The 17330-nt window shown below is 43.4% G+C and overlaps 1 protein-coding gene across 10 annotated transcripts in view; it reads left to right on the top strand.

Moving 5' to 3' along the window:
* ARHGAP32 (Rho GTPase activating protein 32) overlaps window positions 1-17330 on the top strand; it is a 161280-nt gene that overhangs the window by 82628 nt on the left and 61322 nt on the right. For all 10 annotated transcript variants that reach the window (XM_065040363.1, XM_065040360.1, XM_065040367.1 and 7 more), the window contains one exon: window positions 9119-9205. In XM_065040363.1, the coding sequence (XP_064896435.1) occupies window positions 9119-9205 (87 nt within the window). The remainder of the gene's footprint in view (window positions 1-9118; window positions 9206-17330) is intronic.

Below are 17330 nucleotides of genomic sequence, written 5' to 3'. Positions count from 1 at the left end.
TGTGAGCAAGCAGCATAGGTGGTTTAAAAGGGAGAGCGAAATGTTTAATCAGGCTTGTCTTACACTGGTAAGATCCTCCACATACTTATGAATAATACATGCTACTAGTTAGCAAAATACGCACAAAATAAGGCTGCTCCTGAGGTGGCTTAGGCCACGTAATTTAAATGCACTGACATTTTTCATTCCCTGATATTTGTTGTCTTTGTGCCATCACAGCACCCCGTAGTCTCATTTATTTAGATGTAGGAGGAGCAAGTTTTTTCAGCTTGTCATACCTGGAAATACACCAGCCAGTGGTGCCTTCAGATAGTTTTCCATTGTGAAAGTTAAGATGACACTTTGATGGAAAGGGAATTTCCCAAGGTTTGGGGGAAGCAGAGTTTTGGGGTGTGGGTGGGGAGAAGAAACTGAGTTTCTCTTTAACAACATTAATTCTCTATTTCTTTAAAGAGCTTGCATTGAGCAATACCAATTCTCTAGGGTATTTTCACATTGGGCTTCAAAGTTTAACTAGAATTTGGCCAGGGAGCTCTCTGGCCAACCGCTGTAAAAAAGGCATGAGGTTGTACTAAGAAACCATCACATAATCTGCAAAATGCCCCCTTCTGGGTAGAAATGACTAGACTTTGATATTTTGGACCAGCAGAAGTGCTGTGAAGTTGCAGCAGCACTGTTACATGGTGTGGTGTTTGTTAGAACCAGCAGTTCTTTGGATGGTTAAATTACCATGTGTGCTTTCAAACTGAACCCCAAATGTGGGGCTGAAGGGAAGGGGGGATCCCCTTGTTAGTGGTTATCGGAGCTCGGGTGCTGAGTGATAAGATCCTGCCAGGGAATAATAATCTGCAAAATTCGATTCATTCTGTGGTCCCAGTACGGACCCCTTGGACAAGCAAACATGTTTAGGCTGTTAACTGAACAGGGAAGATTTTGACAGCAAACTTTTCATCATTTAAATACTTGTTTACTTTGGGGAATACGTACAGCGAACAGAGAACCGTTGTACCTCGGCACTGGGGCACACATCCTGCATCCATTTGCAGTTCGCACAGCGCCGGGGACTGGAGAGGAATTTCACGGAGCTTTAGTTGGAGCAGTTTGGTACGAGTGGCACAGACAGACCGATGAGGAATCAGCTCGTGTTGAACCGCGCTGGGTTTCAAGCATGTGATAGCACTTTGCTGTCAGTTTTTTTTGCCGTTTGAGCTGTAGCAGCAGACTCGTGTGCCGCGTCCGAGCACAATCCCTGCATGCATTCCCTCCCTCTCTGTTTCTCTTGGCTCTCGTTAAACTCCCCAGCTCGTCTTGTGGGACCTTTCCAATGAGCGAGCGAGCGAGGGAGAAAGGAACACCACTGATTTCTCTGCAGCGCAAATTGAGCATGAAATGGGCAGTGTGGAAATGGCTAACGGGGCTATGGAGGCAGATCTTAAACGCTATTCATAGACACGTTCATCCGAAGAAGCAGCAGCACCAGGAGGAGACGAGGGCGAGTGAACCGAACGTGGGGAGTTTAATTTGATTTTGCTGGCCTGGAGCTGTTGCATTTCGGAGCTGATGCCTGGAAGGTTTTTGCAGTTACCTGCTGGGAAGCTACGGAGAGACCTGGAGCTGTTAGGCCTTGGCTAGGGATCCCATCCATGGAAAGAATAGATCATTGTAGGCAGGGGTAAGTCATACTCAGCCTTTCAGAGATCCTCTGTGCTTGCTGTAAGATCCTTTCTGTTTACTGGCACAATATAATAATGATAATGCTAAAATAAAAACAGCTGGAAGAATGCCGTAAGGATGGCACCAAACGCTAATGTGATGGTAAAGAATGAATCAGATTACAGTTTCACAGGCAGTGTTTTCCTTGCAGAATGATCAGATGCAGTTTAAAGGGCGGGTTTATTGCATTTTTGTGTAGGCTGCCTTGCATTACCCGTTTTAAAGCTCAGGATAATGCCAGCTGCGGCTTTCCATCCGGAGAGTAACCTGTGGCCTTTTGGAACGTTTTTGCACTGAGGAAGTCGGTCAGAAAGCCGGATTAATGAGAAATATGGAATTAACTGGGGGTGGGGCTGGGGACCATCCCAATAGTGGTTTCCTCCCTCTGCTGACATGGGTGGCTCTTCAGATACATGCTTTTAAACTTCTACTGCATCTTGTACTAATTAGAGAAATGGCAAAACAGAAGCGTGTTGCATTTCAAGGTGCCAGATGCATTCCAGTGTTGCTAATCGTGCCCAAACCACTTTTCTTTGCCATGAGAAAGGTTTCTTTTTGAAATGAGGTTTTACATTTTATTTCCTTTTCTTTGATCTTCCATTCATCTTTCTTTAAAAATAATCCTTGGAATATAAAGTAATATCTACTGATAAAGAGAATGCGTATTAACTCTGAGCTTTTATCTGGATAATTTTATAAACCTTTATTACATGTTTCTTTTTGATGCAGATACGCATGTATGTGAAACATAGATTTGGATAAATCTTTAATCAGGTGCAGGGACATAAAATACTCAGTTGCCATGCTGACAGGAACCATAGGAAAATACTCAGTAGACAGATAAGTTTTACAAGATTACATGTGGTTTTTTCATTCATAGCCAGTAAATTATTAACTGGACAATATCAGCATCTGGGCTTTCCAGGAATGACTTTGCCCACGTGTCCACCTCTGAAATTCCTGCACAGGCAGCTCAGTCCTCGTCCAGCCTCTCAGTAAGTGGTGCAAATTGGTGCAAAGCATCTACGAGATGCTTGCAAGATAATTATGGGATGGCCATTGCTCCTCGATTTGGAAATGCTCCCTGTGAGCTTGTAGGATGTGTTGTAACTTCGCCCCTTGTGCTGGCTCAGCTCTCCTTGGCTTTTGTGTAGGAGAGTTGGACTTAAACCACTTCCTATTTCCCGCCTGCCTTTGCCCATTGCTTTTCATATGCCCCCAAAAGCCTTTTATCTCTCACACCCCGATTTGCATATGTGAATAGCGGGAATCTCTTTGCATACTTTTTATTTGCTCCTCTGTTAGTTGCGTCGGGCCGAGCGACACCTTTTGTTGGAGTGTTTGGTTGGTGTGACAGGAGCTGGCGATACTTGTGCTGCTCAAAAATCTGAGCTTAATATTTGCCAGAAGTCAAAGAAACCGAGAGCTTTTTTGTGGTTTCTTTCTGTGTTGGTGTTCGGCTGAGCAGTGAGGACGACTCGCTGCTTCCAAAACACGACGCGGTTTGCAAGGCAGTGCTGGTCGCACACCAAATTCAGCAGCTGTCAGATTTACATTAATTACTGTGAATCTATTTGACTTGTGCCTTTTTTCTTGGGCTGATCCCTCACAAGGCACTTCTGTGAGTAGCTGCGTTTTCTGTTTCTTTCTTTCTTCTTCTATCTTTCACGTTTTAAAAGCTAGTCATTCATAAGGAGCAACTTGATATCCACTGGAGTTCTAGGGTACAAACTCCAAACGGCTTAATCAGAGTCCAATCTCAGAAGTTGGAGACAGAGCGAGAAGTTCAACATCCTCAGCCTGGTCCAGAAATGCTGTTTGCATCGTGCCCTCTAAATGGAACTTTCTGTAAAGACGCTCAAATACGTGTTCAAACATCAAAACCAAATCAAACCCCGCTTCTTGGAGCCTGGTTTATTGCACCTGGAGGTATCTCTGCCTGCAATCACTGCAATGTTTGTAATTATATTTTGTCAGCAGTGTAATATGAACGGGGACCTACATACTTAGTCATTTAACACATCCTCGCAATTGAATTTTATTAAGGAAATGTTTCATTTATGCAACATTGTTTTACAGAGAATGAATTTGAAAGAGGTAAATTGCATAAAAGAAACATTTCCATCATAGGTGTGCTGGCAAATCTGCCTTTTACCGTTGTATTTTTTGCCACGGTATGTCTCTTGGTGGTCAGAAGTAATAGAAGGAGTCAGTGATTCCCCAGCTGTGGTCACAGCTACTGAGCGCAGGGACTTTCCGCGTTGGCACCATGTGTAACGTATTACCCAGTTGTGTGTCTGGCAGAGGTACAGCCACCCATGTCCACCGTGAACAGCGGTTTGAGAGCCGCTGCTTCGTGTCGTGTTTCATCGCCGCCTTCCGAAACCCCAGAGACTGGAAGTAGTTTCCCCATGAGAAAAGGAGAAGAAAACCAGGTCATCATGGAAGCAAGAAATCTGCGAAGCAAATCTGGTGGTAGTTCTGTGTTTCTCCCACGTCACCCGTATTTCATGACACGTGAGTTGAATTCTGCTTCACACAAAGGAGCCAGAAAATCCAGGTTTCATCCAGCTAAGGTGGAAAGCAGTTTTCAGCCTAGCAGCTTAAGCTAAAAAGTTCTCTCACTAGCAATGTTTTGAGTCTCATTTATGTCCATTATTTCTGTAGCCTGGAATGCATGGAAGTTTCTCAACGGCCAGTTCATATAGAGCTTTAAAGACAACACACAAACCCACGAAACTCCAAGCAGAAAACCCACAGGCGGCAAATTCAGCTGATGGAGTTCCAGGACATTCGTTAGTTCGTTTTTAATAACATCAGATATTTTAACTTTGTGAAAACATTCTGTTTCCAGACCCTACGAAGTTGTTTTTGCCTAATGGAGTTCCTAATGGCCGCAGCTGTGGAGTTTTTATGAATATTTCATTGCTTATGAAGATTGACCTCCTTGCACATTTAGAGGAAATAAAAGCGTGAGACCACATGAGAATATGCACACACACACACACACACACATATATATATATATATATATATATGTATGTATGTATAAGGCACACATGGGACTGTTATTGCATCCAGTATGATTAAAGCATCTCAAGGATCCTGCTGTGGAGTTAGAATCTGCCCTTTTCTCTAGCTATGCATATTTATAAAGGACGGTAGGATTTATTAGTCTTGAAGGTGCAGCTCAGTTGGAGGGATGCTGACTGCTGAACAATCATCCTTCCACAGAAATAAATGGTCTTATGTGATTCGCAAGCTTAAAATAGTTTTGAAAGTAACTACAGGCAAAATAAACATCCCATAACCTTTTAAATTTACTTAGTGCTTGTACTTGCGTATCATTCAACCTTCTGAATACACCTGTGGTTTGATGTGAGCTTCTGTCTACTAAGAGAATTGAATCCGGAGTTTAATTCCACCTGTATCACTAGTACATGTTCCCGTGGTGTTTTATACTTCTGCTCAATCCGTGGCAGGAAACCAGAATATCTTCATGAGATCGTTTTGCCTTTTTACCGCAGAGGTGCGTTTGAGTTTAATTTCCACCTCTAAATACAAAACTGGACTATGCAGTGAACCTCAGTGCCGATATCAGGAAACTCGGGTGGCCGAAATTAGTCCACGTGATGCTTCTGCCCGACTGTATCATACGCGCTTTACAGAATGGCCATGAAAATCCAACCGCCCCGGGAGAGCTTCACTTACATTTCTTTCACACCGGTGCTGATTGCAGCTGAGTGTGGCAGACCCACGGTGTTTCATTGATTGTCTGGAGATAATGTATAATATATAATATATAATATATAATATATAATATATAATATATAATATATAATATATAATATATAATATATAATATATAATATATAATACCATGTGCCGTGCCGTGCCGTTGAGACATACAGTGGGTGATTCTGTCGCGCTACAGTTGGCTTGGAGTAGTAATCTCTGTGGCGTTACAGGAGATGGGTTTTCTTTTTTGTCTTGTTGAGCTCCTTTTGAGTTTTTCTTTTAGATTTCAAGAAGAAATGGAGTTTTTGGATGTAAAATTATTCTTTACACGTCTTCCTTGTCTTTACTTTCATCATTACTTCAGGATATTTGCGCTTGGATAACGAAGCCGCTGTGTCTAAAATGTGCTTTTCCTGCTCCCAAGCCACAGTTCAGTAGGAAAGGAGAAAGCAGATGATGGGGAACTGTGTGGGAGTATAATTAGTACATTTAGCAAGATAAATCTGGAGAGAGGGGGGAAAAAGGCCAGATAAATACATTTATGCTGTCAGAATAATTAGTTAGAAAATGTTGCCCTGTGTATAAAGATTCGCCAACCTAAAATTTCAAATATAATGAAATAATAGCTTCAAATACATCAAAAGACAGGTCTTGAAGGTGCCCATCAGCCAAACTGATGTAAGTCATGTTTTCAGCTAAGTGAGGATGAAGTGGTGTTTGAATCACCAGGGTAATCCGGGAGATAGAGGCAATATTGTCTGGTAGGAGGCTGGAGCTCAGAGAGGTAATAAAAGCTTTTTCTTTAATGAGTCTGCATCTCTGAGTTTGATCAGTGTTCAGGCTTTTAATTTCTTCAGGATTTGTCCCAAGGATATTTGGGCGCTAGAAATTTTTAAAGAAAACATAGTGATATTTCACAGGAAAATTAGCCTCATGTTTCTTGCTCTGGGCCATCAGACGTACTTTTCACCCAATCCATACATTCCAAAGTGATGCATAAAGGTGGCATTCTGTCCTGTGGTTTTTCCCTCGTCTGATTTGCTAAATTGCACAAACATCATGAATTAATGAGTGGACAGACATCAAGGAGACGTTAGAAGCGTGGTGGTTAGAAAGAAGAAATAAAATAAGTCAGTTCCTAATACTGTCAGAAAAAATTATCAGATATATAATAGTGGTTTGGAACCTTAATGAGCTTTTGCTGCGGCTGAGTTTGAGTGGCAGAAATTGCAGCTGCATGTGTCCGGCTGCTTTTGCCAGGGGGTTAACCTTAAATCCCACTTTGGAAAAAACATAGAAAGATTACCAGGTTTCCTTGGAACAATGACACATCCTCTGCCAGGAAAAGCATCAGCCTTTCCACTGCTCAGAAACTGTTCTCGCCATCTCTTGTTGTCCTTAACCCCCGTTCTGGAAGATCAATGCACACACAAAGAATTTTACTTTGTAAAACTACTGAGGTTTTGAATAAGACTCTGAATATCATAACTTGCCCCCCTGTTTACTCGCTGTTTGTCTCTACAAGAGGAATAACCAATAACTTATCCACTCCAGGAGACTCCTGTAATCACTGTTGTTATCTGCCAGCTTGCTAGGGATGAGCTGCTGCTTCTGAGACAGCGGAGACAGTCACAGAACCCCAGGATGTCAGGGATGGAAGGGACCTGGCAAGCTCATCCAGTGCAATCCCCCCATGGAGCAGGAACACCCAGATGAGGTTACGCAGGAAGGTGTCCAGGCGGGCTGGAATGTCTGCACAGAAGGAGACTCCACAACCCCCTGGGCAGCCTGGGCCAGGCTCTGCCACCCTCACCCCCAACAAGTTGCTTCTCAAATTTAAGTGGAACCTCTTGTGTTCCAGTTTGAACCCATTACCCCTTGTTCTGTCACTGGTTGTCACCCAGAAGAGCCTGGCTCCATCCTCCTGACACTCCCCCTTTCCATCTTGATCCCCAAGAATGAGTCCCCCCTCAGTGTCCTCTTGTCCAGCTCCAGAGCCCCAGCTCCCTCAGCCTTTCCTCACACGGGAGATGCTCCACTCCCTTCAGCATCTTGGTGGCTGCGCTGGACTCTCTGCAGCAGTTCCCTGTCCTGCTGGAACTGAGGGGCCACAACTGGACACAAGATTCCAGGTGTGGTCTCCCCAGGGCAGAGCAGAGGGGCAGGAGAACCTCTCTGACCTACTGACCACCCCCTTCTAACCCACCCCAGGTACCACTGGCTTCCTGGGCACAAGGGCCCAGTGCTGGCTCATGGTCACCCTGCTGTCCCCAGGACCCCCAGGTCCCTTTCCCCTACACTGCTCTCTAATAGGTCATTCCTCAACTTATACTGGAACCTGGGTTGTTCCTGCCCAGATTCAAGACTCTACACTTTCCCTTGTTCTATTTCATTAAATGTTTCCTTGCCCAGCTCTCCAGCCTGTCCAGGTCTCTGATGGCAGCACAGCTTCCAGTGTCAGCCACTCCTCCCAGCTTGGTGTCATCAGCAACCACTGTTGAACGCTTTGATCAGTTACCATAAATGCTATTTACAGATTATTTCAGATGATACACATTAAAACTCTTACAGGGGTATCACCCAGCCCCTGCTGTCTTTGGTCTGTCCTTTGAGAAGATGAAAAGCAGTTTCCCACTTGGGAGTGAACCAGGTTCTGCCTGTGGGTCATGTTCAGCGTCCACTAAGGTGAAGAGAGACCTTCGTTTGTGCTCTCTGGATTTCCAGTCAGAGCCACGAGCTTTCTAGGGTGTCGTGTTTGTAAGGGATGCTGCGGGGGGAAAGGCTTTTAAACATTGCGATATCAACGGCTTTTTGAAGACCCTCCTTCTCTGATCACCTGCTTCTGATTTTCTCCTGCTTACATAAATGAGAATACAGAAAGTTTTGATTTTTCTCCTCAGAAGTGTTTCTGCTTTCACTTGTTGGTTTTGTTTCAGGTTATTTTGTTATGGTCTTATGATCCATTTGTAATTCTGTTTTTAGGGAAGAAAAGGAAATGTAAGCCATTTTAAGTATAGGGTAGCAAGACTAGTGGGAGTAGCAGGGTTAGTATTAATAACGGTAGGATTCATCATGGCACTCAGCACAGGTACAGGAATGACATGGTTAAATTTCTTCTTACTGCTCTGAAAAAAAGCACATCCTGATGTATTTAATGACTCCGTATATGATCAATGATGCCATAAAACTCTCTGTTGTGGTCAATTGCTTGACCCCACAGAAATTAGGAGATATGTTTTATTATCTAATGTCTGCTTGAACATATCAAATTAAAAAATGAATAAAACTGGGGGTGGGGGGAATCACTATTATCTGATATATGAATATTTATAGAGATATTTTCAGTGAACAATCAATTTTGCAGACATCTAAGTGAGAGTCTGGAACAGTTTGCCTTCCTGTGGTGGTTTTATTTTGGAACCATATTTTTATTTTTAAACTGTCAGGTGAGAAGCCACAGCCCAATGGCATCCGAGGGTCTGTATAAGCCGTGAACAGAGTATTTTCTATCTGACAACTCCGGGCAGACACGCGCTTCCCCGATTCCCCGTGTCTTGGGGCACGTTGATGTACCGTTGTGTTTGATGCGTTATTACATGCCTGGCTTACCCCTGCTCACTGACCTGGCCTTTCTCTCTCCCTGTTTTTCTCCACCCCCTTGGTGTAGCTTTCGCTCCCGGAGGAACAGAATGAAGTAACGAGGAACGGCTGCGAATCCAAGGAGCTGGTCTACCTTGTGCAGATCTCTTGTCAGGTAAATGCCATATTTTCTCCCCCCACCTCGTTTTGCAGACTGTATTGTGTGATATTTAGCGACGTGGCCTTGGAATATTTTGATGTGACGCTTTCCTGCAGCGTTTTTTCCACTTGCTCACAAAATGATGCTGTCTGTGGTACTGCCACCAGCTCACTTTTAGGAAAGGAAGGGAGAAAAAGGAGTCTGTTAAGCAATAATCCTCACTACAGTTAGTATGGGGTATGAAATTGCTGTTTGTAGGAGACACGGTGCATTGACAGATTTAATTGAGAGTTAGTGCCTGTGTTTGGTCATTTTTCTGGTCTCGGTATAGCAGTTCTTTCCATGATTCATCTCGGCGCTTCAAGCATCCATCTTATCAGTTTATGCTGAACATTTGTGGCCATCCCTGTGATGTCTTTTCGGAGCTCTCTGTGTCAGTCTGCTGACGTTTCTCAGGTACTAACATGCAGCATATGGAACAGGCACACTGGTGCTGCCTACATTTCAACACACGGAGTAATTCCTCTGTCAACCCTTACATGCAAGTACACACTGGATACATACATGTGTATATAGTGCTTTTGGGAGAAGGAGGAGAAGCTGGAAGTGAGTAGCTCTCAAAGCTGCCTGTGTTGGGGCATTTTGCTTGTATTCTTCTAACCCAGTTGTAGCTGGTTTCATACAAAATAAGCACTTTTTAGGAACGCAATCCAAGCTATAATAACAAGCAGCGCTCCACAGTTGAACAGCGGACACGTGGCTGTGTCCCAGCCAAGAGCTGCGCAGTGAGATTCTTCAGGGGACTTAAGGAAATCAGCATTTGGATACGTTTGGGACTGCATTCGCAGTGCTGAACGCTGAGATGAGCCTTATATTCTTTCTGAGTATTTCAGGTGGTCCGATAGAAATGCCAACATTTTATAGAAAAGTGTTTTTCTAACCATGAAACCTCCCGCTTCTGATCTTTCTACCTACCGTACTGACATCTTTAAAGATTAACGGGACACCTTCAGGTATAACGGTGTCCTTAAACCCCGCGGAATGTGTTTGTGCAGGAGAAGCCCCAGGGGCAGCACACAGCTCAAGCACCTTTTTCATTTCATTTTATTCTATTTTGTTTTATAAATTCTTCTGGCTAGCTCAAATTTCTCCCCATCCCGAGTCTGTGATTTGCCTCTCGCATGTCAGTCTGTGTCCCTGTCCCTATAATATTTAAAAAGCTGAGAAACTCGTGGCATCTGGATTCGATGAACAGAAAGGCATGGAAGGAGCTGCACAGCTGAGCATCATTTCTACCGTGGAGATTCTTCACTCCTGACACCTCGTGGCCCCTCCAAATGTCCAGGGCGAGATTCCATCCTGTCACGCGTTGGATACCAGCGCGGTCTGGATGGATTTGGCTCCATGGTAGAATGGAACGGGAGGTGTGAAATAGCTCATGGAGGGCAGGGATTTTGGCAGGATGCGTCTGTATCAGGCCCAAAGTATTGAAGCAAGGAGAGAAATAAGGCCTATAAAATCAAGTTCACTTTGCTCACCTTTTGAATGTGCTGCAAGCATTGGTGTTCAGCCTACGGCAGCAGCTTGCAAAAATCCCTCATTTCTCAGATGGACACAAAGAAAGCAAATTCTCTTAATCAAGAGTAAATCCACATAAATTTAAAAGCTTTAAGATATCCGTGGTTTGTTACAAAAACAGCATGAAGAAGAGCAAGGACATTTGGCCATCCCGGTGGTTTTAGATTACGGATCTTAGAGACATAGGCTAAACACCCAGCTTTGGGGTTGGATGCATTACGCTGCTGTGCCTTGCCCAGTCTGGACTGTGCAGATACAATCTGTGTGTTCTGTGGTCCATAAAAAGACATTCATTTTGTCATTTTCCTCTGTATCAGACAGCAAACCAAAGCTTTGAACATTAGACTTTTAAAACCTCCAGCTCAGCCTTAGCTGCGTTTGGCAGACGGTAGTTCAGCATTTACACTGAGGAAATTCTATCCCACTCTTTCCCATCTGTAAGTATAATTTTAGTGGTGTGAAGAGAATTATTGTTCCGTGTGTATTTTGCAAAACCTTTCCAGATAAGGTTTGAAACACATTTTTTGGGGAGTTGCGTTTGTGAGACATTTCTGCTGCGAGTCAGCTTGTGAAATACAAGCTTTGTGTCAGGTTCAGAGGGGCTTTTCTTAAGCCTCTATTCAGCTTTTCTTCTACTTTGGGACCTTAAAAGATTAATCCAGTTTATTAGCTCTTAAGAAGAAGTGGGAATATGGAGAGAGCTGTTCCAGGTGTTTCTGAAAAGTGGGAAGATAGGATTCTTCTTTTGATTCCTTTGAACAAATTTAAACAAGAACACCAGCAAATGACAAAGGTAAAGGTTTGTCGAGATGTAAAGCAGGCTGCAAATACGCCTTTGCAATGATTTTGCCTTTGTTTGTGCGACATTACAGCAGCAACTGTGTGCATACATATTTAAATGTCACAACATTAGAATGGCCAGTCTCAGCTTTTCTGAAAAATGAAAGCAAAATAAAAAGCACGCAGTACTAATTAAAACATGAGAATTGAGTTATTTCAACACTTGGAACATCATTTTTGTGTGAAATTTTGAATAGCAAGGAGAGAACAAGAGACGGGTTGTGTGAACGTTCAAGTTCTAAGGGAGACCTTAAACTCTAGCTGTCTCTTGTGGGTCTCATCCTTCGTTTTCATTGTCACGGGTAGATTGTAGAAGCAGAACTGACAGCTCAGTGTCTCGTGTTTGGAGAACAGCATTTGCAAAGCCCTGCAGGCGACCCCGTCCAGCGCCCATGGCTGCAGGCGCGGTTGCAATAATGAGCGTTTTGAGAGCAGTGGTGAGAATGCCAGGAAAAAATGGGATCCATGGAGGAAGAACAGACAGGACACCCCATCCTGGGTGGTTTGTGGGGAGAAGAGAGTGGGATTTACTTTCACAGAAGCAAATGTCTTACTCAGTAATGTCTCAAGTATGGTTTGCTGGGCCATATGGTAGTCCATACTAAAAACCACAAATCGTTTCCAGTAGGGTTTTTGAGTCAAACATTCAAAACCCTTTTGTATGATTCTTATTTCTCCTAAAGACTTGTTCTAGAATACATTAATGGTTTTGTCTTGTGTGATTGAAGCTCCAGCACCTAGAGAACAGTTACTGAGTAAGAGCTCCTGTGAAAGGCTACAGTTGTTTAAGAGCCAGACAGGTTTACTCATGGAGTTAGGTCCATCACGTGTTTGCAAGTGTTTGGAAATCCCTGTTGTGATTCTGGGTAGTAATTTGTAAGTCTCCCAAAACTTCTTTAAACCTGACCGTAGGCCGAAATATTTTTAGCCTGTCTTTCCAGATGCTCAGAAACATTGAAACCTCTGTCCTAAGCGTTTCTCAAGTGAGAAGGGCTGGTTTATATTAGTCAAAAGAAAGCGACTGAAATCCTTGTTTCCGCAAAGCTAATCCATCATTTGGTGTTCTGTGCTTGAACGGTTGATCGTGGGTCATGTACTACATGCCTTCTGCTCTCAACAGCGACAAATAAAAACGGAGTGACAATAATAATGTGGATTAATAAGGAATGCATGAGGCTAAGTGCTGTTGGGCTCAGTTCAAAGCGCTGCCAAGGTGTCTTCAAAAACCTGGGTCTGTTCCAGGCTTTTTGAAAGTAAACCAACATCTGTAGGGAAGAAAGTACTGAATTGCAATAGAAGCCTTTAGGAACTGCATAATTAATGTGCATCACTCTGTAGCTGTTATGATAATACTTAAGGATTTTTCATGGTGGAAATGTAGCAGCTGAAGTGCATGGTCAGCATAGCCCTGGTCTGGGAAGGGACGATGAGCACGAGGGAAGATAATTTCTCAGAATAAAATGCAATATCACATAATTTTGCTGCCATGAAAGGGTTTTTTAAGCGACAGGAGCTTTTACAATTATACGGTAGTTTGTTAATGTCGTGTCCTTTGGGCGTTCTGCCTTCAGAAAACAAGCCCTGGGATTAGAGAGATCAATCAATTGCATTCGACGTCGCTGTGGAGCAAAAGTGAAAAGCAGTGTTGAAATGCGAGAGGACAGGATGGCGATTGTGGTTTCTTTCTGGAAGGGATGCGTTTTGGCAGGGCTGCTGATCGTCACGGGGAGCTCTGCAGACAAGGCCAGGCCTGGCCACAAATTGAAGAGGACACTTGGGTTTATTCCGAACAGACGCTGAATCCTGCCCCGTAACTACCAAGTGGAAATGCATTGCAGAGGAGCAGTCTGCCTGCAATTTTACCCGTTTTACCACCTCTCCCAGAGCTGAGCTTGGTTCAAATCTGAAGTACGATGAGGATTGTGGTGGATGTTCCTGCAAAGCATCGTGAAAAAATCAAAGCGCACAGGTATGATGCCTCGAACCTGAAGGACTTACACGTAAATAAACTTCATAGGCCTTGGAAAAGCACCTACGCTTCCAAATGACAGATTCATTAGATATAAAATGTAGAACAAGCAGGTTAGTGAAGAACAAAAAGAAAAGGCAGCCTCCAGGCACAGAAACCGCATCAAAATAAAGGACGTGTGTAAAGACGCTTCAGCAATAAATCAAAGATGTGTCATTTTCATGGCGTGTAGCAAGTATTTACTGTCACCGAACAAAGCGGCAAAGCTCTCCATTGGGAAGGTTTTCCAAGTTACATCCTACCGGTTACACTGAGGGTTTAGTTAAACCGATGGTCTAAACCAGTTCCTCTCATGCTCTGATAAATTTGACCTGGCCTAGCAGGACATTTCTTATAATCTTAGTGATATTTCCTAAGTACTGTTAAGATTTTTTGCTTCATTCTGGGCTGTCATGATAAATGGGTTTGTAATGGAAGTACACCGTGGTTTTAATTATTTCCATGCTTCTAATTTTCTGTTATTTTGCAAATAATGTGCTAGGCGTGTGTTCTGTTGCAAGGCAGCCACAACTGGGGTTATGGGGTTGTTTTTCCAGCAAAGTTTCCCACCAAGTCTTGGACCTACAAAATCTTTTATTTCTGGCAATTAGTTTTAACAAAAACAGGCTTATGTGCTTTGGTCACTTAAAAATAATTAAAAAATCAGCTGATTGCTTCAGCGACGAGCCCAAGAAATGAGACCTTAGGATATGGAGATTTGTATCTGTCTGAGCTCCGGTTTGTGCAGCGACCTCGGGCAAGTCATTCTGAGTTTGGCTTTGCTTTGTGTTACTGACCTCAGGCAAGTCATGTTCAAAGGGTTTTCTTGTTGGGTTTGTTTGAAAGGATAGTGGTGTTTGCTTACTTTGATGAAACATCGTTTTTCCTCTGCGGTTAAGTGCTGAGTGGATTATAGTGTATTTGGGACACAGGGTAAAGAGGGTGTTGTATTTAAACATGCGCAATGCCCGTGTAATAAATTGAAAATACATATGCATTCACTCACTGCTTTGTTACCTGTAGGACGGTAGAGTTTTAGTTGTGGTTACGTAGCAGTTGGTCTGTCTGTGGCTTTGAAGTATTTCCTCAGTGGCTGTAAAGCTCCTGTTGGGTTATTACTTCAATTTTCTCAAGTGTAGAAAAGCAATTCTCCCCATGCTCTGACCCCCCCTCCGCCCCCATGTCCCTCTGTGACCTGTTGCTTCTACTATATCAGTTTATTAAGGAGCTGATTGATACTGAATTGTTTAAATTATAACATGTCAGGAGAGCGGGCAATTTCATTCACATGTTGGGAGCTGTAAATCCTGGTTCAGGTCCTTTAGGTCTCTGCCAGCCCGCCATTCACAAATAAGCTTTTTTCTGGGGGGGGGAATGTCTTTGTACCTGTGCAAAACCAATCGCCACAAAGCCTCAGCCACGTATTTGCCCACTGTCCAGATGCTTCTGGCAAACTGCTCTTCTGAGGGGTGGAATTTCACCTTAACACCCCAAAAGCTGCAGATACCTGATCGTGGTGGGTCCCCAAAGTGGGTCAGGACAAGCAGGAATAATACTGCTGTGCTTTGGACCAGGTCTTGGGCCGCCTTGTGTTCCCACATGTTGACTTCATTAATGTTTACAGATATCTAAAGGGTGAGTGTCAGGAGGATGGAGCCAGGCTCTTGTGGGTGACAACCAGTGACAGGACAAGGGGCAATGGGTACAAACTGGAACACAGGAGGTTCCACTGAAAGATGAGAAGCAACTTGTTGGGGGTGAGGGTGGCAGAGCCTGGCCCAGGCTGCCCAGGGGGTTGTGGAGTCTCCTTCTGTGCAGACATTCCAACCTGCCTGGACACCTTCCTGTGTAACCTCATCTGGGTGTTCCTGCTCCATGGGGGGATTGCACTGGATGAGCTTTCCAGGTCCCTTCAACCCCTCACATTCTGGGATTCTGTGATTATATGTGTTTTTCCTGTTCTTATCTGAAATTGGAATCAGGGAGCACAAAGGAAGCATAATTTTTAGGAGAGAAAAGCTGCAGTGGTTTCCATTAAAATCTATTTTTCCTGCTGATTGCAATTAATTGATAATAAACTGATAATTAATGCTGAAAGAGATTATTTTTTTCTGCAGAATAAGGCTATTAAAGTCTCATTACATAAATATACTAAACTTTCTCCTCTGCCAGGCCGTCTGTCCATCTGTATATTCCCCTGATCTTGGGACAGTTGGTCTCTCATGTGGCCATTTCCCATGGAGTTCGGAAATGTTAGTGTTTCCATCATTCCCACCTTATCTAAAACTCCCTCCTTCCCGTATTTCATTCTCTTCCGCACATAATGTGCAGCAGAATTGGGATCACCCTGCAAGCTGCTGATGCTGCTTCCTAAGCCAGGTCAACTCCAGAAGAAAATGAACATCGTCTCGATGTGTCCGAGCTCCCTTGGGAGCCAGTGCTGATGGTTATTAAGAGAGATTTATGCGTTCATCGGTGGAGTTAACCTAATGCAAATGTCTTCCAGCTGTAGGAAGAGCCATAATGTGAGTGTTCCCCACCCTATGGTGATTTATAATTTCCTTAAAATTATCGTAATATACCAGAAGTCATAAAATCATCCAGGACATTTGGGTAAACAGACTTAAGCTTAGATTAAGTCACCTACGGCACCAGCTAAAAACACTTCCTGGGTAAACTCTAAGGGATGGATTTCATCGGTCTTGTTTTCTTCTTTGACTAAATTTCTAAGCCCTTTTTTCCAGTGTGACTTGTAATAGAAAAAAGGGCCAAAGGGTCATTCTGGAATAACATACAGAACCCAAGACCCAGACAGCTGTGGAAGTCACCGACACACCAGAGTTAAACTCTGCTGGTGGATACTGGCATTTTCCAGCTATTTAATACGCGGTGTTTTCTTACTGTGGGGTCAAACTGCAGTGACTTTTGCCATAGACTTTCATCTCATTTTCTAGTCTGGATCTCCACATGGGCTGGGAAGGTTCATGAGAGCATCCCTGTGATTTCTCTTGGGAAACAGGCGTTTGAACCAGAAAAGAAAGGTCTGTCCTGCCTTAAACTAAATAAATCTTTGATGCTGCAGGGAAAACAGACCATGGGACAGGAACGTTGTGTGTGGTGGAACTCAACAGCGCCAGATCCTTGTCCCTCTGAATATCATCTCATGTGTTATGAAGCCTTTTGTAGGTTTTTATGATCTGCTGTCTCCGTATAATGGTTTTATTAATGGAAGGTTTAAATCAGTTCAGTAGTCTCTAGCCATTTTCCAGCAAGATATTTCTTCTTGTTTTGATAGTCAGAAAGAAATAAGGAGCTCTGTGTGGTGTGCTGAACTCTCACCCGTCTTTCATCACACGTTTAATCCTACACAGCGTGCAAGAGGAAGGGAGAACAGATCACACTGTAACAAAAGTGGGAATGAACCCACCTTTTCCATTTTGCGAGAAATTCCGTATATGCCGTGATGCTTTCCTTTGTGGACATTTCTGTAAAATGAAATTCCAAAGAACACGTTGATTTTCTTCAAGGGGGTTGTTTTTCATTAAGCCAGTAGTCAATTTTTCCTTTTAAAAATCGTGAAACTACTTTATGGTGGTATTGAAATCTTCATTTGAGACTTGATTATCTTTACGACATTTACCGTACTCAGGTTTGTAATTGAAGGTCTGAGTCTCGAAAACCACTTGACTGTCTCTGTAACTTCACCTCTGTTCA

The sequence above is a fragment of the Columba livia genome, chromosome 24 (genome assembly GCF_036013475.1).
Source record: "Columba livia isolate bColLiv1 breed racing homer chromosome 24, bColLiv1.pat.W.v2, whole genome shotgun sequence".
NCBI lineage: Eukaryota > Metazoa > Chordata > Aves > Columbiformes > Columbidae > Columba > Columba livia.
The sequence above is the reverse complement of the archived record's forward strand: the minus strand, read 5'-3'. Positions and strand labels throughout refer to the sequence as shown.